The following is a 23,037-nucleotide window of genomic DNA, read 5'->3' on the forward strand; positions in this document are numbered from 1 at the left end:
AAGACACCTATCGACGTGTTGTTCGAAGTCGTGTCTGGACAGAGAGACTCCGCCATTCGACTCTATTCGGCCGAAGTACCGTTCGTTCTCTGTATGATCTTGTGCCCTTCTTTTGCCTTGGGTCTATCGACCACTACCTTGCTGATCTTATGCGTCATCAGACAGGTGAGCCATGCTACGGTGCCTGTAGAATTCGCTTAATGGGATTTATCGGCAGTATCATTGGATTGTGCTGTGTCGAATAGCGATTCTTTTCGTGAGATACGACCACGGTGATAGATTGTGTGAGGGATGCCTTACTGGACTCTGAGTTGCTGTTCAAGTGATGACACTGAAGTTTAGGAGGACCTCGTGGTTATGGCGAATCCTGCGATGCATTTGTCCTCGGATTGAGATCTTCTCGTGAGCTCGTTCCTCTCTGGCCCGTGCAGAAGAGCGCAGAACTTGCGGGAGGAGGCTGGCACGGCTGGCTTCCGAAACGGGAAAGTACGATGTCCAAATACGTTGAGTATTTCCTGGCTTCCACTTTCAGAATCCAAGTAAAGCAGTGGGCCGTGGTCCTAGAAAACTCCACTGTCTAGTGAGAAGTGAAGCGCTCTCACTCACGTAGCGGCCTTGGCCTTTCCTTTTAGCTCTTTGAGCAAGCCACGGCTGATCCCTAGCACCCTACAGGCTACAGCATCTGTCTGCGTCGGAACGTTATTCCTTCCCTCGCTCCCGCTCGATGTTGACCACTGATTCGCCGATACCCTTGTATCTACTAGGATCCTCGGGTAGAGAATAACGTTCCGGCGCAGACAGATGCTGTAGGCATGTTGTGCTGAGCCACATGGTGGAAACCTGGTTTCTATCGAGTAATACAGTACCGGTCATCCTCCCGGACTTTTCGTGCTGTCTTCAAGGGTGGTTGAGCCGAGAACGAGTTTGGTGTCCATGTTCTTGCTTCAGTTCAACTCATCGGAGACTTATGCCTCTGGAGACGAGCAGTCTGTTTGTCAGTCCAGAACTCAAGTGAGATATCCGACAATGCAGGAGCAGACATGGCCTATACAGGCGAGCGCAAAATCTGCCCATCACACGTTCTTCGTCTACTCTTGGTACCCTACACGAGCACCGACGTGTACACGATCCTGGTAGACATCGGACTTCCTTCCTGATGAACGTCAAAAATGAACGCCATGCAAAGTACGATACCTGCCGGCATTCCAGCGATGTCCTCGGCGAGCACCAGGATTCCAATGTCGCTATGGCAATCACCATGAGTACTTCATCGAATGAAGAGCTGCTCTTCTTAGCTTTCGGCACTTCGCGTCTCTTGCCGCTGCAGGTAGACGATTCAGCATAACGTGGGCAGGTGGGATGGAAGAAGCGTGAATGGTGAAGGCGACGGCCACGATCGACGCAAGTCACAAGAAGCGTCGCCGCTCAGAAGCTTGTGGCACTGTCGGTGCAGTCCTGACGTACATGATGTTCGCAGAGGTCCAGAAGCGTCCCCTTCGTTAACCGTTGATTGAGTTCATACTCGCTACGGCGCCCGGCAGCGCTAAAATTCGGCGTACGACAACAAAATTGCGGAGGGCTTGTAGTGTTGAACGATATAGTCCGCCGTAAGCCCTGTGGCGCAGCAGGCAGTACGGAATCGCAGTCCGTAAAGGGGTGGTCTCGTGATTGTAAGTGACTTCATAGCACCTGCCAAGCATAGCTTGATCGTCTTCTCCACTGCTATTAGAGTTGCAATGCCAAACTCTATAGTAACAGCACCACCGCTCTCGATATGTTGAAGGTCTTTTGGAGCAGCAGAGAAGCAGTGGTAGGAGAAACCGGAGATGCTATTCTCTGCTACGAGCGACATCCTTGACCCCTCCCTTGTCAGCTTCTATTCGTCTTGCTCGGCCTTACGGTGACGGCATGCCATGCCTCGCACGGGCAGTGTACCGATGCACCTTAGCGACAAGTAGTCTTGGCACAATTATGCCGGCGATGATGGTGCTCCTCACGAGGCGTTTTCGCGCAAGGGGAGCTACGATATGCCTGTGGAAGGTGAACGCGGTGGTGCAGCGCCGCGGCCTCGTCTGGAGCGCGCCGGGCCAGCTCAAATGTTCTCGCCAGCTCAGATTTTCGCTTTGATCGTCCAGGAAACACTGAGGATTCTCAGAGCGACAACTATTGCGCATGCGCACCTCGTGAACCTCCGCTCTGTCACTCAAGCGACGTCCACAGTAGTGTTCTGTCTTGTTGCCCCTCCAGATTTTCAGCCAGAGAGCTCGTTCCTCTTAAACTCAGGCCCATTATGTAAGGGAAAACGCTTTGGACCAACAGTTCTTCCTCTCAACGACGCACTGTTTGGCAACGTGCTTAACATCCTGAAACTATTGCGACTGCCCACCCGTTCCCAGCGGAGAGGGCCCCTTCTTTAAACTTCTTTCGCTCCGACTCATCGTCGTTTTCTGCTGGCTTGGCTATCAAAGTGCTCGAGGCATGGTGAGGCTTGCCTGCCGCATCTCTCGTCTTCGTCTGCTGTCTGTGCATTGTGCTTCCGCTTACCCCAACAACCCTTTCGAGCTCCCCATATGAGTGGCAACTGCCTTCCCGCCACACTCGTTCCGGCTCCATCTTACACCTGCAATTTTAGGCTACGCCCGGTATACTACCGCCCCGAGCCTTCCCTCCCCACGCGGGTCTCTCGCCATTGACGCCCTTGAGAGAAAAGATTCTTGCAGACCTGGTACCTGAGCAGCAGCAAAGTCTACCTCGCCTGAAACCGGACCGTCGCCGACCAGGATCACGTTGCGGTTCATGTGATGCCCTCGAAAATCGTTGCGACGATCAACTCCACCGGGAGACAAGCCGCTTCGTTCGTTCGGGCGGCTTCAGCAATTGGATGGCATGTCCGCGCTCAGATCCGGACAAACGATGGACTCGTGTCGGAAGAGCTCGATGGACTGCCTAACGTAGAGTTGATCGAAGGCGACCTCACTGGGCCGGAGCGCAACCAGCTTCTGTCCAAGCTATTCACGGGCGCCAAGATCGCCTTTGTCAACACGACTCACTGGGGAGACGAAGTGGCCATAGGAAAGGCGTGCGCGGATGCTGCCAAGAGAGCTGGCATTCAGCACTATATCTACTCCAGCATGCCGGATCACTCCATTTTCAACACTGAATGGAGAGCCTTACCGATGTGGGCGACCAAGTTCGCCATCGAAAACTATGTGAGACAGATTGGCATCCCCGCCACTTTCATCTACACAGGGATCTACAACAACAATTTCACTAGCCTCCCATACCCTCTGTTCCAGATGGAGCTACAGGATGATGGCAGTTTCGTGTGGCAAGCACCTTTTCACCCAGACGACCCTCTGCCCTGGCTAGATGCAGAGCACGATGTTGGGCCGGCACTTCTCCAAATGTTCAAGATGGGTCCCAATCACTGGAAAGGACAAAGGCAAGTATTCTAATAATGTTGATTGAATGTGGTTCCAGCTAACGCCTGACCAGAGTGACGATCGCCTTTGAGAAGCTCACTCCAGTACAAGCATGTGCTCGATTCTGTAGAGGTGTTGGGAGACCTGTCAACTATGTTCACGGACCGGTGAAGATTCAAGTTGGCATCCCTAGCGGCTACCGAGAACAGCTTGAGATTCTGCAAGAGACCTTGGGCAGAAAACGAGCACCCTACTTTGGACCTGATCTTGAGTATCCCATGGAAGGTCGCAGCATTTGGGAGGGCTATCGTGGCCTGGAAGAATATGCCCGTGAGGTCTTCCCGATTGAGGAGTACGCAAACGGCCTCAGGTGGATGGACGAGGATCGAACTACACAACCGAGCACACCTGGCGAGCCGGACGATGGCCTGGGCGGTCTCAATGGCTCACGCCCGTTGACTCCAGCCAACGCTGCAAGTGCGGTCACACCATTACACATTACCGGCGCATATACACCACGTTCCCATCCAGAAGGTTTACAGGAAGGCTTCTATGTGGGAAGCTGCTAGGCGAGAGTTGTTCTTTTCCTGCATCGATGAAAGCAGTTTCTATCTCGCAACGGCGCACGGGTTTCGGCTGCAGCATTTTCAAAAAGGTATGGGATTGGTTGAAAGCACAAAAGTAACGGACTGTCGAAGTGAACGGCCATGTACATCGTCATCCGTGGTTTTGGGATGAGGTGAAGTTGGTAGCAGTGGAGCTACCACGATAGCATGCAACGATAACACACACTACTGAGCAACGCCAGCAAATGAAAGCAGCACAGACCTTGACGCCAAACATTCGCACAGCGCCTTTCGGGTCATGCTGTTGATATCTTCTACCAAGATTCCCGTCCATCCATCACCAGAGCAGGAGCCAGTGCGGTGAAGACGCCACAATCTAGATTGTACCGAGACATTGGAACCTCATCCCCCCATATGATCCTATCTGCCTATCAGATCGGGCTCCACCTTACCACCGGCCCGCCCACGAGCGCCGAATCAAACATGCCGAGTGTGGGCATGCCGAGATACCCGCGTTGCGATATGTTGTGGAGAGAATACGGGGAGAACATGGATTGCACAGTCTTGGCTGATGCAGGCGAGAACCGCGAGGTGCTAAGTTTAGTCTGATGGGAAAGGGACGACTGCCTGTATGTGGAAGGTAGTGAGAGAGTCGGAGGGAATGCGATGGGATAGTATCATTGATACGAACTTGTGAGCAAGGCAAGGGTATCTCACATCTCACAATGATGTCGTGTCCTGCTGGTGTTGGTGGTGGTCAGCAGCCAGCGCTGACCTGACCTGACCTGACCGCTCACTGCACAGGCGGCATTGCGTTTACAGTACATTACTTCTTCTGCTTCTTCGAGGCTGGACCAACGTCGCTTTGTCGCTTGCGCCCCTTTCCATCCTTCTGCACCAGCGCGCGAATGTCGACCGGCTCGTCGTCACCTCCTTCCGCATCATCCTCATCCATCTCATCATCCGACTCGAAGTCAAGCTCCGACAAATCATCGGACTCTTGCGCCTGCGTGAAGAACTTGATGGCATTGGGCCAAATGTCCTCCGCAAAGCTGATGGCCAGATCCTCGCCGGCTTCGTGGACTTCGACCTCAGAATCGTCTTCCTGGTCGTCTTCTTCTTCATCGTCTTCCTTTTCTGATTCCTCGGCCTTTGCTGTGCCGTTCTTCTTAGCTTGCAACTTCTCTGTGTATTCCTTGTTGGCTGCCTCAGACTCTTCAGCGCTGACCCATCGTCGCCCACTGACGTACCCGAACCATGTGAAGAAGGAAGTGTTCGCGCCGTTCCAATGCTCCACCTTCTTCTTAAGCTCGGTGTACTCTTTCGAATCTGTCGCTTTCATATCGCCCTTCTTCTTGCGTGCTTCCCAGAGCGCGAGCGCGCCATCTGTTAAGCCTTCAGTGACGTCTTTGCCCTTCTTCCAGGTGATCTTCACGGGCTCGGAAACTAGCCCTTGCCAGCCATCGCTGGAGCGCCTGTGCGAGAACTCCTTCTCAAGGACGCTCTCTTCGAAGTGATCGTTGGGCTTGAACTCGAAGCGGATCTTGAGGCTGCGTGACGAGCCATTGGATTTGCCGGCGTCAAGCTCTGGGCGCGAGACGTTCAGACTGACGAGACTTTCGGCGAAGATCTGGGAGTCGGTAGGTTGAATGTATTGGTCTACTTCCATTGGTGCTTGCTCAAGAACGAGAGCCCAAAAGCTGGGGATCTTTGCTACGGCTTCGGCGCGTTTGGCGTAGGCGCCTTTGCTGAGTTCATACTGCTTGCGCACTGCATAGTCGTCAGTATGTACTCGGTGCGACAAGAGGTAGTTTACTCACTGATCTCGCTGTCAATCTCGTCGAACTCATGCTCAATGAGAGCGAGCTGCTCGTAGGAGACCTGAGGTGCTTCTTCGGCCATTGTAAGGATAATACAGGACGTCTAAAGGTACAATTGGTATAAAGTGCAAGAAGAAAATCGTTCCAAAGACAGTTTCGATCAACACTTTTTTCTCCTGTCAACGATCAACATCCAGGGCTCCTGCCGGGAGCTTCAAGCTCGACGTCACGTCAGGTCTGAGGTCGCAGCTTCCCTCGGCTAGACTTGCCTGCCAGCACTTTCCAACCTCTCGTGATGTTGCCGTCACAATGATGATCTAGTAAACACTTCAACACCATCGATTATCACCATCAGCGACAGTACAATACATTCGACATGGACTACGACGGTGCCGTTAAAATGGGTAGAGCAGCCGCCTGCTGGCGCATCCAAGACTGCGGCTCCTGCCTTCACAGCAAACATGGCTGCGGATGGTGTCCTGTCTCCTCAACATGCGTCCCATCAACAAACCTCCTGGATCCCATCTCAAAGGCCGACATATGTCCTCTTCGAAGCGAACGCTTCGAGCTCAGAACCAAAGCTCTCGGCTGCAATTGCTCAACCACCACACTTCTGAGCGTCATTGTCACAGTCTTCGTCACCATCGCGGCGCTGGGACTAGTCTATGCTATCTTCGCAGCTATCAGAGACGTCCATCCGTTCCTTGGGACGGGCAACTTTGAGGGCACCGAGTTGGAGATTAAGGAGGATGGGACTCGTGTTGAGAAGTCTTGGTGGCGCGATAGCTGGAGGAAGTGGATCTATCGTGTTTTCGCCAGGCCAGACCTGAATCATGGCAGCGAGCAGGAAGTCAGGACTGAGCGCGCCAGGCTACTGGGATGGTGATGCGCGCCGTATGGGTTGTGCTTTCGACGCTTGATCCGCATGTCGCTCAGCGAAGCGTGGTTGCAATCACACGGGCTATGCACATCAGGAACTCTACTGCGCTGAAATGGGTGCTGTGGACTTCCGGACTTTTCTGTGGTCGGAGCAGACGTTCTTGTTACAATTGGGAGTCAGCAAGAAAGTACGATAACGGACGGGAAACGACACGACACGCATCGGAGTAATGATATGATGAAGACCGGAAACGATATCATGACGGACGAACAGCACATGACTAATGCTACCTACCAAAGTACTTCAGCTCCAGATAACGCATCGGAATATAACTCAACGCAGTCACCACAAGCGCGAACTGATTCGAGACGTCTCCACCCGAGCTTCCAATCAGTCTGCCCAGTGGTCCAACATACCACGTCTGCACCATGCCCATGGCCCACGCAATCACTCCAAGTGCGAACGCAGTGAAGCCAGCAATACCCAGCGGCAGTCGACTTGGGTCGTTCCAGCCTTCCAGATCGTAGTTCGCGAACTTGCCCTTCCTGAAGAGCTAATGCTCCGTGAAGACTCTCACGGCGTAGCTCGTGCACCAATATCCGAGCAGACTGAGGAAGTTCTGCAGGTAAGTGAGAAGGTGATTTCTACCAGCCAGAGCCAATGCTACGATTACGCCAAAGCATAGAATAGTCCAGATGAAACGCGGGATCTTGGAGAATGGCCGCGAGAATTGCTGGCAACTTAGGCCCGCGCTGTAGGTGTTGAGCACGTTCATGTTGATGCCAGAAAGGACCAGTAGGACCAGTATGAACTTGGCGAAGCCGCTCGGGTACAGCATGTCCCTGATGAGGAATCCGAGGCCTCGGTTCTCGTAGGAGTCCTTCCAGTCTGGGCGGTTGTTCATGGCCTGGCCGAGCTCACGACGCAGCCGGCCATCATGCCGATGCTAGTCGGTATCGCGATTCCGAAAGTCGTCATAAAGAAGACCTTGGTACGATTGACATCCACAGCATAGTGAACGTAGTAGTCGCTCGCAATCGTAGCCCACGAAGCCGAGGATCCATAGACGATAGCCAGAAGCGACAAGACCGTGCCACTCAAATCCGCGCCCTTCACAGAAGCAGGAGAGCTATTATCAGCATACCTCCCAGTCTCGCCAAAGATCACCAAGAAGATGGTGAAGTACACCAACCACGCATACTTCTCATACGCCAAAATCGCCCTCAATCCCAGGAAGCTGGTCGCCAGACTGCAGCAAGCGATGATGATAATTCCTGGAATGATTGAGACCCCACCATCAGACACAGCAGTCAACGCCAACCCTCCAGTAATACACCCCACAGCACTCCACCCGATCTGCTGGACTGTATTCAGCGCCGCAATGATCCTATTCGGCCACCACCCCATACTATACCTCCCGATCGAAATCTGCCTGAGTCCAGTCGCGGCACCCATCGTAGCGCAGAATCCACTGACCGCGCCTCCGAGCAAAGAGGCGAAGACGACGATCAGGATGCTTTGCTTGAGTGACAAGCCGAACTCCCAGCCCAAGAGACCTGTCGCGAAGCAGGAGACATTCATAGTCCCGCTCGCCCAGAGCAACGCCATGTTAAGCTGTGCATGCCATGGTTGCGGTTTGCGGTCCTGTGGGAGTTTCCTATCGATGGCTTCCGACTCGACGCCGAGGTTGCGGTCGAGCAGAGCTTCGAAGTTGCGGAGCTTGGAGAGGATCCCGTTGTCTTGGGTGACGGTTACGTTATTGTAGACGTTCGTGGTGTCATTTTCACTCCCACTTTCGCTTGATGGCACTCTGGAGTCTACGTTGACTTGCGTGGCTGCGAGCTTTTCGTCTGCGGTGAGGGGTCTTTGTGGTCGGTCTGGTATGCTCGAGATGAGCTCTTCGGGTTGACCATGTTGCTTTTCTTCGTCCCAGGCCATGGTTGCCGTGTGCTTGGCGGGGCCAACGCTCAAGTCGGGCACTTTCCAGAGTTAGATGTTGTTGTGCACGCCTACCCGAAGAAACAGTGCCAGCGACCGGGGTATAGGGCGGTCGTTCTGTAGAACACTACTACAGCGAAAGCGGCAGCTGTTATCCTTTAGTGCTATCAAGGTGAGCTTGTATGGTCACGCAGGGAAGCGGATGGCGCAAAAGTGTGATTCGTGGAAGGTGCGTGCGAGCGATCTGGACTCGGATGTCCGGCACCACTCGAGCATGCCGATGTCGTCCAAGTCATTACAGCATGGTAGACAGCATATCGGTTGTGTGTGTAGATCAACTGCGTGATCATCGAAATGACCAACCTCTGGGTATCGTGCGCATGTCATCGAATCTATCTGTACATCACTCCCGTTATCACAACCAACGCCTCGCTAAACCGCATCATTAAGATCGCACCAAAAGATCATCAGAAACTGTCCATCTCCTCGCGTTGCCGTAAGTACTCTTTCGCTAGCGAATCACCGCCCTTACTGCTCAACTCCATCCAGTGGTACGCAATGCACATAGCTTGTGGGTCGCAACGATTAAGATCTTGGTTCCTCCTCCATTTGCCCTCTAGTTCCTCCTTGAAGACATCTCTAGGCTTGGTCAAGGGTGCGATGATACGGTCCATGAGTTCGGGGTGTGTCAAGTACAAGATACCCAGCTCTCGTTGAGCGACAGTGTCGCCTTCTTTAGCAGCGATCTGCAGCAGGTACGCTGCATCGGCCATGCTGTATCGAGCAACTTCTTCGGCGGAGGGTGTGCGGCTCGGCGCTGAGAACGTGGCCGAGTCACGCTGTTGCTGCGCTGTCGACGAAGACCGTCCATGCTCACGATTGTTGGAATGGTATGCTATGATGCTGTCGGCTGTTTCAACCATAATTTTCCGAGCTTCTTGCTTCAGGCCGGAGATCGCCACTGCTGCATTGCAGAAAGCCTTGCCCTCGGCTGTGTTCTGGAGCACAGAAGAAGGCAACAGAGCGGCAATGTACTGAAGGTCTCGGAAGATTGTTGCCGGGCGTAGCGAGCTTCGCGAGAAAAGTATTCGGAAGCCGCGAATGCTCATTTCTGTTGCATTGGTGCCCCGGACAGCAACCCCGTTCGCGACATGAGGACGAAATGTTGTCGCAGGAGAGCTCATAGCAGTCTGTTCGGCCATGTAAGGCACAAGGAGCCTATCAAGGTCATGCAGGCAAGCAAGCTTGGCAGAAGGATTGACCTTGACAGCGAACCTCTGCAAGATGGCAGCGAATGTGGCGTTGAAGTCAAATCGACTCATCAGCGGCAGCGACAGGCCTTGCGACTCTACAGTCGGCGTCTGCGATCCAGCGCTAGTGTTAAGTGCCTGGAGACCGCGGAAGTGTCTGTCGGTGAGGTCGAAGCCTAGCCCAGTCCAGAAAGCATGATCAGTCTCACTTCCATCAGTGAAGAGCGTGGTTGTAAGATCACTGAGCACCAGGCTGGTCACCCGCTGCCGCAGCTTGTCCACAAATGTCGGACTGGGTGAGACGTTGGGCGCCGCGACACGTTTACGCATCGATGTTTCCAGGATCGACTGCGCTTGCACGGAGCCAATGCTTGTCGCGCTCGAAGGCGAGTCGACCTCAGTGGTAGTTGGTGACCAGAATGGGACCGAGGAAGTATGTGTCAAGGTGGGACTTCGTGAGTCAAAACAGTCTCTGGAACTAGCGCTCGACAGAGTATGGGTCGCACTCGATAGCGTGTCATTGCTGCGAGGTTGACTGCGCAGGGACAATAGACTCGAGTGTCCATTACGATCGTATAGTCCCGTGATGAAGCTGGGTCTCTCGATGAGTTGCTGATTGAGTCGTGTCGATGGATCGTGTGCAAAAAGAGAGCTGTGCCAGATGTTGGACGTATCGGTGACAGCGGTGACCGTATCCACGCATTTGCGCACCTCCATACACAGCCTGTGCAGCCTTTCTTCGCCCCGGCAAAGGTTGTCGACGTTCTGCCGGTCCATCCACATTTGTGTGGCTCTTGATTGGTCATCGCTCAGCTTATTAGGACCGCCGTGGTCAGAACGAGCGCTGAGGATCTCCAGAACTTGTGCTTCTGTCTTCAGGTGAAGGTTGGTGCTAGCCAGCTTTGTGCCGCTCCAGTGCCGTAGAACTGGACCCAGGCGAGTGCGGACATTCTTTCTGTTTGAGCCCATGACCCGCAACGCAGTAGCAATCGAACGGGCTTCTTCGTATGCAGCTGATGTACGTACTTCCGCGACATACCACATCTTGTCCCTCAAAAGGTCATGCTGTGTTATGAGGGGCTCCAGGTAACCCGTCAGGAGTTGTTGTAGAGACTCTAGCGCATTCGCCCACGCCTCACAAGCCTCGGACAGAGCCTGTGCGCGACTGACCGATTTGTGCGCGAAGTGTTCAATGTCCAGTAGGACATCGCCTAGGGCGGTCAACCCTGCAGATTGATAGACAAAACAGAGCAAGCCCTGGAGCTGCTGGAAGAGGCTGTGGGCTTGCACAAAGTCTAGCCGCGCTTCGCAGTCTTGAATGGACTGACCGTATAGGTACTGAAGGTCCGCGACAATTGAAGCCAAGCCCTCTGGTGTATGTTGAACAGACGCGGAAGTGCCCGCATTCGTAATGGCCTCCCGATCTCGTAGGATTGCTTCCACGGCCTTGCGACAGATGGCATACTCTCGGGTCTTGATCTTTGCGTGACCTGGAGAACGTCGGAGCAAGGATTCAGTATGGACATCTGCACATATGCGCGCCGCTGCATCCTTGATGGCACATAGTGACTCCTTGGGTGACTGAGACACAAGAACATCCCACGGATCTGAGTTTGTACCTGCTTTTTTACGCAACAAGTCCTCGAGCTCAAGGCATACTTCACGCATCTGAGCTTCAATCAAGGACTCGCCAGCATGCTCCGCTTGTATCGAGGCGGCGATTGCGTTCAAACTTCGTGGATAGTGATCATCCAAGTCTCCAGAGGTCGTGACTTCCGAGAACGGCTCTGGGGTCCTGGTGTGGCCAAACAGAGAGAATCCAGACATTGAAGATGCAGACGATTGTACACCAGACCTGGTGCTGTCTCGGTCAGAGGCCACAGAGGCAGGTCTCCTTGGTGGGTAAAGAGCGTTCAAGCACACTGCAATATCCCTGGGAGACACTACAACGAAAGACTCCACATTCTGGCTGAGCAATGATTTAGACGGGTTGACCCGACGATCCGTAACGGCGTCACTTCCCTGGAAACGAGCCTGTAGGCTCTGGATACGTCGAACTGTGTCTACAGGGGGCGATAGGTTATATTTCCTGGAGTCAAGTCAGCACAAGGGGATTCAAGCTTGCAATATGCACATACCACGAGTACGCCACATCGAACACGGATTTCTGGGCCCTTGATACGACTTCCCGAAGAATGCGATGACGAGCACCCTCCGAGACGTAATGATCAGTGAGTATGACATGCGACTGGATGATGTCAGTTGCGATGCGCACTTTACGATATACTGTCTGAACATACCTCTGGCAACGTTATGGCATCCTGACAGAATGTGTGGAATAGCCAGCGTACAAGCACAAATTGGGGAAAGGCACGCTGATGTCCTGGATGCTCGTTAAGACTACCCCATACAGCATGGCACAACTTGAGGGCTCCTGGTGGGATTATGCTTGGACCGGTCTGATCCGAAAGCAACTCGAGCAACGAATCCGCCGCTTCGGAGAAATACCTCTCGGAACGCATTTCTTCTTCGGGTGAGACATCAGATCGGCCTGACATACGGGCACGGAAGGAAGGATTGTTGGGTTGCTCAAGCAGGAACGAACCACGCTGCAGGGTCTGCAGGATCCAGGTCTCCAGGCGGTCCTTGCCTGGCCACGGCAATGAGGAACTCCAAATGTCAAGAACGGCTGGAACCACCCTTTCGCTCCCTGGCTTCTGTTCGAAAACAAGACGAGCGCAGACGTCCGCCCATATCTGGGTTGCGTGGTCATCCAGTCGGTCGGCACCTGGTATCCCTCTGGTGGAGAATATGAGCGTCTCAATAGGACTGTTGAAAGCAAAAGAGAAAAATATTTCTATTTGAGCGTCCACGACGATTCCCAAAGGCTTCGAGAGTCGCGAATTTGACCGTGCGGATCCACCGAATACTGACTCTTGTGGCCGAGCACTGGTACGATCCGGTAGTAATGAAACCAGTTCCTTGTGTGTCAAAGATGCTAGACGGTCAGCAAGGAATCTGCCATTATATCTTATTTTGGACAGGAAATCGAGAATCGAGAGCTTTGACGAAGATGAGAGATCCTGGAGAAATGGAGTCGAACACCGAGAAGTGCTTTCAGGCGAGAGAGGGGCATCCACGGGCGCTGATTGTTCCGAATGGAGGGCATCTCCACAGGCGTCTTGGAAGGCATGGAGTAGAGTGGCAAAGCTGTTCTTGTCCTCGGATCGAATGCACTCGGCCAATATATGCTGGACATGGCCGGCTGAGTGCACCAGGCGCGAAGTTTTCGCGGCTGCGATTTGTAGCTGATGTAGTTTGTCCTCGGCGTGGTAGCACCGGCGTTTGTGATACTTCTGGAGGCGCAAGAGACGGCTGATCTCTGACAATGGCGGAAGGGTCCTCTGCTCCAGTTCTGGAAGTGGCATCTGTGGAGGAGACTTGTCGTCTGGGACATGATGAGGGTGACAGTCTAGTGATGTGACGGTCTCGAACGAGGCGTTATGATTGACTGTTACCTTGCTGCCCTGGCTGTCCTGGCTGTGCTGATCGGTTCCCTGGTCATGATTTCGGGTTGTCGTCGGCTTGATGGCCATATCGTGGGCAGGTGGCGCAGAGTGAGACCTTGGCGGGAGAGATAGAGAGTAGAGACGCCGCGATGTGCCATCCAGAGAAGAGAGTCCAGGTGTCGAAGACGTCGAGGCATGGTGGGAGCTCAAGAGTGACACAGCTGCAGAAGGTAACATGAGTTAGCGGCGGTCGTTGACAGATGCCAGCATTGCCAGCACACAGCTACATGAAGTCCAGGGAATGCGGGAAGTGCTATGATTGGATGTGGTTGCAAGAAGTGCAGCGGGCTACGGCAAGAGAGAAAAACATACTGCCCAGATGCTCGTGCTCCGTCGAGTCTGGAGGCGCGCCAGTATCAAGCATAGCTTGACGACTGGCGATGTTGCGGTCTGGAGACAGAGAGATGTGGTGTTTCAAAGCTTCATCTTGGTCGTAAGATTTGAGGTACGACGTGGTCGTCGGTCGGCGGACGCTGTCCGGGGGTCGCTTGCAGGGGAGATGCTTCACACGCAGCGAAGAGCTGAATGCATATGCGAACCACACAAGTAGTCCTGCGCCGCAAAATGCAAATCCTGGCGGCGTGCGAGGCAGCCGGCTGAGTCGTGTTTGCACTTTGATGTAGCGAGGTGAGATGGGGCAGACGGCGCTCCAGTCGACGCGAGAGGCTGTCGTGTCGTTGATGTGCAAAGTCGCCTGCTCACAGCTCGGCAGAGTCGGTCCCTCCCAGATCACGCTGACTGACTCGGCCTTGGTTGATTCCAGCCAATGAACGAGCGCAATATTCTAGTGGTTGTCTTCGAACACGTCGACGAGCAGCGCTGCATGTGCAGCAGTGGCTCCCGCTGCGCGCGATGCATGTCTGTTGTCTGCTGTCGTCGCTGTCATTGGCTGACTTACGCTGAGACATGCAGCACGTTCTCACGGACGTTAGAGCCCGCCATGCCCCGCGGTCGCAGCAAGACGACCAACTCACTAACCTTCTTCTCCAAGTCCCGTGTCATGGCATGAGCGTCGACGCCACTGCATTGGACACGACCGAGACGCTGTGTCGCGACATACCTGTTGCTTGCCATGCTGTGTCACGAGCACCACTGCCGCCTCTGCGCAGCTGAGAAGTTGCGGGAAAAGTGGACCCACAGCTTGACGTGGCGGATGACACGATACCGCCAGAACCATCACGTGTTGCTAACAATCGTTCAAACAGCCTTACAACTCTGTCGGTCTGAAGATGGTCACGACTGACCGGCGGCAGGATAGAGTTCTGGGGCCGACCGACTTTCGAACAAGACGTGTAGACGACCCTGATTGCGTTCCTGCGTCCTGTGGCACTGCCGTATCTGACAGCAGACCTGGTTGGTGTTGTCGTTGGGCATCATCAGTCAGGCCTTCGTCGTTCGTCCCGGCAGTGCTCCACCGCGAACACCAACGCACGTAGACGAGAAGAAGCGACGGGAAGAGGGGAGGGATCAGCATGAGTGAGGGTGGCGTGGCATTGCATCGCTTCACTGTTGTGCCGCCTTGCGGCTCATTACTGTCTATCTCATCTGTTGGAGAAGAACGCTCTATTCTGCAACCATCTTTGGTGTCCTTCGACCTTGGGTCTGTTGTGCCCTCTGTGATGCCCTATCTGGTATCTCTCGTAAGCCTCGTGATCCCATTCCTCCTTTGCGCTGCCCACTGAACATAAGTCCATTCGCTGACCATTGTTCTATGTCTGCATTGCGACTTGGTTGGGGTTGCCGACTGTTTGCAGATACTGTAGTATCGAGCAGTCGTTGCATTGTATCAACTTCTGGAGATCGTTGACTTGTTGTTGCAGACTTGATACGCTGTCAATCGCATGATTACGTTCCGCCTCGAGCTCCTTGATATATGTCGCTGCCGTTGCAATGATCATGGCTTTCGAAGGTAACCTCGGAGGAAGCGCGCTATCCTCAACATCAGGCGAGCAGACGTACGCATTCTTGAGCGATGGTAACGATAGACGGAGAGTCTCGATCTGAGTGTTGAGGTTGTCGCGGTACCTTCGTTCAATGATGGTGTGTGGAATGCGGCGATGAGGTCTTGTTGGTCTTGTTGCGGTCCGGCCTTGCGGGTATGGTGTCTTCGCTTCATGTGCAGTGTGTCCCGATTGTGATTCTTCGGAGTCGCTTGAGGTTGTTATTGCTTGTGATCCTGTCGATGCTGGAGTCGGGGCGTACACTGGCGAGATGTGGTTGTCTGGTGATTGAGGACTTTGGACGTTGTGCTTGACCGAGTTGGTGGCACATGCAACGCCTGCCTTCTTGCACAGATCCGGCACGTCCCCGCTGAGGCATTGCAGCGAAGGGAAGCATTCTCCCGATGCAGCCATTGTATGTTGCCAGAGTATGATGTAGCTTGTGGTTATTGCCGAGGTGATTGACTGGGTAGATAGTAGGTGATGTGATGGGGTGCTTGGTAGACGTATGGTCTGATGTACCTACAGGAAGGATCGACTTATATGTGCCTGACACCGTTTCACGAAATCGTACTCATGCTCTGGGCATTCAAGGAAGTCTCGCGATCCATAGTCGGCACTGTGAACGGGTCAATGCATGTCAAGCCGTGAAGAGATCGGCATGAAGGCCTTTTGACCCGTCGGAGGGAAACGCGATAGGCTGGAATTGCCTTAGTCAGAATGTTCAAGGATAGGGACAAGGAATGTGGTGAGAGTTGTCACGCCACCACTCCAGGTCAATACCCACAATCGGATACTTCCTGCCAGGCGAGCGCCGATGCCGACTCTTTTTCGATCGTTCGTGCTCTGTCGCGTACACGTGGATGTCAGTCAAAATCTTCCGTATGCAGCCCACGTTGTGCATGACGCTTTGGATATTGATGGGTGGGAAAAAACGTACCACTACTGCTTGGGAGCTCCGCCTGCTCATATATTCTCTGCGAGTTCGGTGACCGCTGTTAAGGATGGAAGTGTGGAGGTGGAGAGTATGGCGAGATATCCGGCTGCAGGTCCTGTCGTCGCTACTCATGCTCAATGTCGCTGTCTGGACGCGCTCGATGAACACGACACGCTCGATCTGGCAGCCATAGCCAGAGTGTTGTGCGATCACTCGCCGAGAAGTGTACCAAGACCCTTTACACACAATGAGTCGAGTCGTTCTTTCAGCCGCGTTCCAAGAGCTGCGAGTCCTTCCAGAAAATGTGCGCAGAGCACAGTCGTTTACCAGCGGTCAGCGTTTCCGCGGACTGTGTCGAGAGCTGTAGTGCATCAGAACAGCATCCGCTTGTCGTTGCGCACACTGGATCACTGGGGTCTGGTCGGCATGAATGAACCTGCAGAACCTTTCGTTGGAACCAGAGGTCATCTGCCAATCACCCATACCTCCTCAAAGTAAAAGCGTCAGAATCTTCACCCAAAAGCATCTGGATCTCACCTCTCTTTTGATCCCCCTCGAGGTGCACTGTGCCGCCCGCGTGCCTTGCGTCTTCTAGGTATGATATCAGCGTCTCGCCATTCATCTCACGATACCAAGCCTCCAGCCACGAATCGACCTGTCAGCGCACATCGTTTACTCTCATGGACTAGGATATGTGCCTACGACAATTACCACATCTGTCCATGAGATGTCGCTACCGTCTCGGCATCGAGCCTAGAGCCATCTCGGGCTTCTTTCCAGAGGGCTTCTAGAGAGATCGAAGCCGTCCAAGCCACTTCCACCCCGCATGGCGTTCATCTGCAACCAATGCCGAGATTATGTCTGTGTCGGGGAGGGTGATCGTGGGGTGCATTTGAGCCTCAGAGGTCCGGCGTTATCGCCGTAGTAGGATCTCGAAGTGCCGGCGAGGCCTTGCGATCGGGATGTCGTCGAGTCGTCCGTGCAGGGTGGCTAAGGTTAGAAGCATAACTGCATATGTTGAACTGATCTTCGAATATGTTCTGAGTAGGTATATACTGTGCGTACCTTTCCTGTAGGTGACAAAACCCCCATCTTCGCCGCGCCATGCTATAATGCGTTGATATCGTACATCCCGTCCAAAGGATCGTTTCACACCTCGCAAAAAGCCCGAGGAAACCTCCACCCTCAAGCGTCGTGGACGCCTATACACCTTCTGTTGTCCCTAGGTAATTACATCGAATTACAGCCATCCACCCGGTGCGCGTTTGATGGCTGTTTTGAGTCTCTCTTCTTCGTTGCGCTCCGCCTGCTCCAGCAGATCAAACACATGTGCTTGCTGTTTCTCTATCGCATCGATCCCACACCCGCCGAGTCGTTCTGGCGAAGTCGCTCGCTCGAATGCGCGCAGGTCGCGTGCTTTCTAAGCCTTCCTCGATCGGGTAACTCGGCCGTTTGGAGTACCGTTCTCCTTGCTCGTGCTGTAGCCGTTCATTGTCTGTGCGTTACCACTTAGGCGTCTCCTAACCTCCTTGACGTCTGGAATCTGCTCGTCCTTCATCTCCACAAGAGCCGAAGTCGCGCGGCCTCTACCCTTCTTGACTGGCTTCTTGTAGGTCGAGATGTAAAAGCCGATGAACAACACGAGGTAGGAGCTGAGGATACCCATGCCGGCAAATGCGGCGAACTCTTCTCCGGCGCAGATGCCGTAGGTTGGGAGCCACGGGAAGTAGCGTGCGCTGAAGTAGGTGTATGATGCGAAGTAGACGAAGCCGAGATCAATGACGAATTGAATGATCTGGAGCATGGTGATGTATTTCTTCCACCAGATCTTGATGCCACGAGCCGACTGGAAGTAGTACCAGTACATGACGACGTGGACGGTCAGGTTGAGGGTGATTGGGACCCATGATACTGCGGTGTGGCCGAGCAGCTGGGTGTAGCAGAGGAGAGCAGTGGCGCCGTGGTGGTAGGTGTGGAGGAAGGTCAATGGCTTCTTCTTGAGGACGAGGAAGACCGTGTCTAGGAGTTCGAGGTACTTGGTCAGGTAGTTCAGCTGAGATACACGTCAGCCCACTTTATGCTCTTCCCCTGCAGATCGCTTCCGCCGCGTTATACTCACGTAGTACAGCACGACCAGCTCTTGAGTCCAGCCTCCGTTGTAGTGGCAGACAGCGTAAAACACACCGTTCCTTGCCAAGGTTGGGATCAGCTGCTCGAGGAAGAGCACGAGCAGGACACCGCTGATGGCCGTGAGATAAAAGTTGTGGATCTTGAACAGGCCGTTGAGCTTGAGTGGCTGCTGCTCCCTCATCAATTCCCTTCCGCCAAAGATGATTATGTAGTATGAAATGAGCCCAATCGCGGTCTCAGCCATTGTCGCCATGGGCGTCTTGCCGGGCACGAAGCGGAAGTCCTCTGGTGCATATCCGCGGACTGCCTCGAATGCTTTGGCGAAGGTGGGCCATAGCTGCAGACCAAATGGTCGGTCGAGCGTCGGCGCGCCGTATTGAATCCAGTCTGCAGTCGCCATTGTACAATAACAGTCGTGAGGTCGCGTGGGCGGGGTTCGGGGGAAACAGAGGAGGAAGAATCAGCGAGGACCAGGAATGACTCCAAACTTTGATTACGTCGGCACGCGGCGGAATCGCGTGCGCCTCAGCTGTCGCAATATATGTGCAGCGCCGCGGTGGAAGGAGTGCGCTGCTGGACGTCCCGAAGGAGTGACAGGAAGAGAAGTCGTGTCGGCGGATGAAGTCGAGCGTTGGGAAGGGAATGCTGGAAAGGAGGAGTCTTGTGCACAACAACACTTCTCTTGTTGTACCCCTGTTGCTAACTAAGATTACCAGCAAATTGTTCAATGCGAAAACGACCAGTCCTCTTCAACGTCTCGCGCCGGCCCTTGTGATGATCGTGGGGTTAGCGGCACTCACTGCTGCCGACACCGAGCCAATGCAAGCACAACTGGAAGTACACAACGTCTGCTCTCGTGCGAAAGACTTGTGTCGCGTGTTGATGTGGCTGCCGACGCCCAGCAGACACAGCAGCACCTTCCTCGAGAGGGTTTAAGGCCGGATTGCCAAGGACATTGATGCATACATGATGAACGAACACCGAGATGAGGTGCTTACTCAAATACCAACTGAACAGATATTGCTACTACTCGTTCTTCACTTCGGATTCACTATTGCTAGATACACGTGGCATTGTGGCAGATCTCCAAGTGGCCACACGGCACCTCTGTCACGAAGGATGCCCAGTACTTCTTCCGGCGCGCCATGGTCGACATCAGATCCTGTGGCAGCGCAACAAGGGCTATCGTGTAATTCCGCAATTCTCGCATATTGGACAGGCGACGAAGCCATGACGGCCTTGACGCGCCAGAGACTGTTGCTCACAACATGGTTGCTTGAGAGTGCTGCCTGGTAAGCAACATCTCAATGGCTGCACTGTGCCGGAGTCTGTCTTCACTCTAGAAGGGGCTGCCTCTTCACATGGTGCAAATTGCGAAATGACCAACCATTCCGACCTGTGGACTTCTTGGACATTGCCACCGGAGCTGCGTCTCGCCATATGCGATCTGGTCTGTGGCAAAGGCAGGACAATCACTCCTCAGCAGAAGGATGTCAGACACCCAATCCCATTGAACGGTCGTTGCCATACTGCGGTAAAGACCGGAGGCCGTGAAGACTGTGTACGTCCACCAGATGCTTCGATAGAGCTTGCCTTCCTGTGTCCACTGAAACCTAGGAGAATGCGACCGTGGCCGAGCCCCGCATGGTCTGCAGACGATTCCTACAAGAAACACTACAGCACCTCGCCGAGAACAACCTCTTCGTAGTGTCAAGATGCATAGGCAATACCTTGACACTACGCAAGGACTTCCTTCGACATGTTCGATTCATAAGACTGCAATGGAATGCCTATGAAGACACCAGCAGAATCAATCTTTGTGCTTTGTGCCCGGGCCTTAGACATCTGCAGCTGCAGATTGATAATGGTGTCCTTGCAATGAAGCATCGTGGTGTTGCTGAATCCCTTCATGGCTTTTGCGAGAACGATGTGGATGGCATTGGGATGTTGGAAGCGATGTCGCTCGCTCGTCCGGGGTCTCGCGTCTTTCGTATTGATTGATACTGCGTCTGGTCGGTGTTTGAACGAACATAGAGCTGCTCAGGAGGCCCGAGAGGTCTGGCGGACGAGTTTAGAGGAGGAGATTCGAGCGATGGTGTTGCATCCTGCAGTGTAGAGCGAGCCGACGTGAGGCATGGCCATACAATATATCATCGAGGGTAGTGGCATGTAGTGATACAGATAGACGTGACAACATGGATTCGTCTGTGCTTCTGCCCCGCGTGTCACATGCGCGGAGCTTGTCGCCTGACCAATCGTTCGAGGCAACATGGCGACGATGAAACGTACACTCAAGCTGATCTGTCTTCTCCGTTCACTCCTCTTCAACACCATCGTCGGTTCCAGGTAGGTCAGTAGCTAAGATGAGCGGCACCAACGATGAGGATGAACAGAACGATTCGCGACCGTTGCTCGACAGGACCCTACAGGGCTTGAAGCACGATGCCGATCGGTTTATGAAAGAGCTTCAGGAGCAGGAACAGCGGTTCTATAAGGACCTGGAGAAACAGTCTAATAGCGGCGGTCCATTCTCTTCCTTCAAGAAGTTCGTCGATGGCGGCCTCAGCACTCTGAGCGGGAGTTGGACGAACCTACCGAAACACGTTGTCGAATTCCGTGATAAGATGCAACAAGAGCAGCAACGGATGCTCGATGAAGAGCTTGACATCTCTCGGAGGTGGAATGGCAGTGACGATACACCCGACTACATTACAATGGAACTCGCAAGGAGCTCGAAGCAAGAGAAGGACGATGCGAGGTCAGCTACCGCACTCTTGATGACAGAGTCGTTGCGACGGAATGAGAATGTGTCATTGGGCAGGATCGAAGCCCTTTACAGCGATCCAGAAGATATGCTAGGCCAACTGGATCGACTTGCGGAGCCTTTCTTTGGCATGCGACTGGAGAGAGGTTCGCGGCAGCCCTGGCTCTCGGTGGACTGGTTCAAGCGGAACGCTTACTCCCCCATCAGGCTGGAAGCACATCCCGACCTAGCAGGAGAGGGATCCAAGTGGCGAGCTGCATTTGAGGACCTGCTTGATGCAACGCTCGACAAGCCCATGTCTTCCATGGAACGTGTTGGTCTACGAGAACCATACGGAAAGCCACAGTCCACCTACCATGGGCCTGGACTAGAATGGATGCTGAGTCTGCAGTGCCGTGGCATACTTCCACCTCTACTTCCCCGCTTCTATGGAAGTGCATCCGAGCATAGCAAGCGTGCACTTGGGAAGCAAACACTTACGGACATCATCAAGCAGAATCGATCGGAAGTACCTTGGTCAAACCGGTTGTCACCTTTCGACGTCTCCTTGCTACGCAAAGATATCTCTGATCTGTTGTCAGAAGTAGCCACGAAGTCGACGGCTGACACTGAAGCAGAGCCCATGCCCTTTGGGGTAGGCAGCCCAGATACTGAGCAAGACCTATACGACTCGCCGCATATATACCCTGGACTTCACGCGCCCGTCGCCCAGCATACCCGAACTGTGTTCTCTCCGCTTACAGGCGACAAAGACGATGACTGGGAAGAGGCAGATTACGGGCTCTGGACGGCCCTTCACGCAAAGAACTCTGCAACGGTCGCTGAGATCGTGAACGCTTGGTACGACAAGTACGGTGACATCGATGATCTCGTTCACGAGCCTCTCGACGAGTTCATGCGTAGACATGCCTTCGAGTCGCACTCTGAATGGTTCTCCACCCTGAACGAAGCAATCCGTCGGAGCGACCTGCCGGACGATGACTTCTGGAAGCAGAATGCTCACTCGAAAGAGACTGGTATGCTCGAGAAGTTGGACAAAGCGCCTTTGCAAGAGAAATGGCGGAGACGGCAGCTGATGAGACGTGGTGATGAACTGGTCGGATATCCCCTCACATGGCCGCTCTGTTCTACCGAGGAGCTCGAAGAGATGGTAGAGAGAATGGAGCAGGAGAACGATAATTTGGCGGAGATGACAGGCGGGGACAAATCTGGTGCCCGAGTTTCGACGGCGCGACGCCTCGACCTGGAAGATGAAGACAGTCTTGAACAAATTAAATGGCTGGAGGAGCTCGAGCAGCACAACAAGCAGCGACTGCTTGATGCTAGGCGCGAGCAAGACAAGGCATCTCAAGCGGAAATACAGAAGCCCCAATCGAGCTTAGAGATGCCACAAGTGCTATCTGCTCTCACCACAACCCAGACCACAAGAATGCCCGACGGTACTGTTACGACAAAGGTCGTGCTGAAGCGGCGCTTTGCTGACGGAAGAGAAGAGACCGAAGAGAGCTTACATACGTCGAAGGAGTCTAACTCAGAGCAACAAGAGAAGCAGCCCGAGGCAGAGAGGCCCAAGCAGAAGGGCTGGTTCTGGTCGTAGTTCAACAAGGAACATGCTTTGACGCACAATGATGATGATACGACGAACTGTTCATTTGTATTTAGGGTAACACTCTGTTATATAACCATCGTAAATCTCAGGATGTGCGTGGCTGTTTCGTGTCCGTGCATGCGTAAATTTAAAGTTGCCGCTTCGAAGTGATGATGCATCACGCGTTGTTGCTCTTGCTACCTACATATAATCGAACTGCCACAACACAAACA

At 53.7% G+C, this 23,037-nt stretch overlaps 8 protein-coding genes across 8 annotated transcripts; 3 read left to right on the forward strand and 5 right to left on the reverse strand.

Moving 5' to 3' along the window:
* Positions 1-2,801: 2,801 nt before the first annotated feature.
* CLAFUR5_07548 (Nitrogen metabolite repression protein nmr) lies at positions 2,802-3,991 on the forward strand (the record flags this gene model as incomplete). Its single annotated transcript, XM_047906696.1, has 2 exons — positions 2,802-3,442; positions 3,496-3,991. 2 exons carry the CDS (start codon positions 2,802-2,804, stop codon positions 3,989-3,991), a joined length of 1,137 nt encoding a protein of 378 aa, XP_047763408.1.
* An 823-nt stretch (positions 3,992-4,814) lies between these two features.
* CLAFUR5_07549 (Putative nucleosome assembly protein) lies at positions 4,815-5,890 on the reverse strand (the record flags this gene model as incomplete). Its single annotated transcript, XM_047906697.1, has 2 exons — positions 4,815-5,758; positions 5,809-5,890. The coding sequence occupies 2 exons, from the start codon at positions 5,888-5,890 to the stop codon at positions 4,815-4,817; spliced, it is 1,026 nt and encodes a 341-aa protein (XP_047763409.1).
* Positions 5,891-6,184: 294 nt separating this feature from the next.
* On the forward strand, positions 6,185-6,694 carry CLAFUR5_07550 (uncharacterized protein; the record flags this gene model as incomplete). Its single annotated transcript, XM_047906698.1, has 1 exon — positions 6,185-6,694. One exon carries the CDS (start codon positions 6,185-6,187, stop codon positions 6,692-6,694), a length of 510 nt encoding a protein of 169 aa, XP_047763044.1.
* Positions 6,695-6,974: 280 nt separating this feature from the next.
* CLAFUR5_07551 (Purine-cytosine permease FCY2) lies at positions 6,975-8,626 on the reverse strand (the record flags this gene model as incomplete). The annotated part of the gene is given in 4 exon segments (XM_047906699.1): positions 6,975-7,241; positions 7,266-7,595; positions 7,610-7,817; positions 7,833-8,626. 4 exon segments carry the CDS (start codon positions 8,624-8,626, stop codon positions 6,975-6,977), a joined length of 1,599 nt encoding a protein of 532 aa, XP_047763043.1.
* Positions 8,627-9,093: 467 nt separating this feature from the next.
* Positions 9,094-13,809, reverse strand: CLAFUR5_07552 (uncharacterized protein; the record flags this gene model as incomplete). Its single annotated transcript, XM_047906700.1, has 4 exons — positions 9,094-11,965; positions 12,015-12,124; positions 12,177-13,606; positions 13,758-13,809. The coding sequence occupies 4 exons, from the start codon at positions 13,807-13,809 to the stop codon at positions 9,094-9,096; spliced, it is 4,464 nt and encodes a 1,487-aa protein (XP_047763046.1).
* Positions 13,810-15,154: 1,345 nt separating this feature from the next.
* On the reverse strand, positions 15,155-15,799 carry CLAFUR5_07553 (uncharacterized protein; the record flags this gene model as incomplete). The annotated part of the gene is made up of 1 exon (XM_047906701.1): positions 15,155-15,799. The coding sequence occupies one exon, from the start codon at positions 15,797-15,799 to the stop codon at positions 15,155-15,157; it is 645 nt and encodes a 214-aa protein (XP_047763045.1).
* Positions 15,800-17,742: 1,943 nt separating this feature from the next.
* Positions 17,743-18,852, reverse strand: CLAFUR5_07554 (Putative elongation of fatty acids protein 1; the record flags this gene model as incomplete). The annotated part of the gene is made up of 2 exons (XM_047906702.1): positions 17,743-18,375; positions 18,442-18,852. 2 exons carry the CDS (start codon positions 18,850-18,852, stop codon positions 17,743-17,745), a joined length of 1,044 nt encoding a protein of 347 aa, XP_047763048.1.
* Positions 18,853-20,815: 1,963 nt separating this feature from the next.
* CLAFUR5_07555 (uncharacterized protein) lies at positions 20,816-22,813 on the forward strand (the record flags this gene model as incomplete). The annotated part of the gene is made up of 1 exon (XM_047906703.1): positions 20,816-22,813. The coding sequence occupies one exon, from the start codon at positions 20,816-20,818 to the stop codon at positions 22,811-22,813; it is 1,998 nt and encodes a 665-aa protein (XP_047763047.1).
* Between the last annotated feature and the right edge of the window lie 224 nt (positions 22,814-23,037).

The sequence above is a fragment of the Fulvia fulva genome, chromosome 6 (assembly GCF_020509005.1).
Source record: "Fulvia fulva chromosome 6, complete sequence".
In the NCBI taxonomy this organism is placed as follows: Eukaryota; Fungi; Ascomycota; class Dothideomycetes; order Mycosphaerellales; family Mycosphaerellaceae; genus Fulvia; species Fulvia fulva.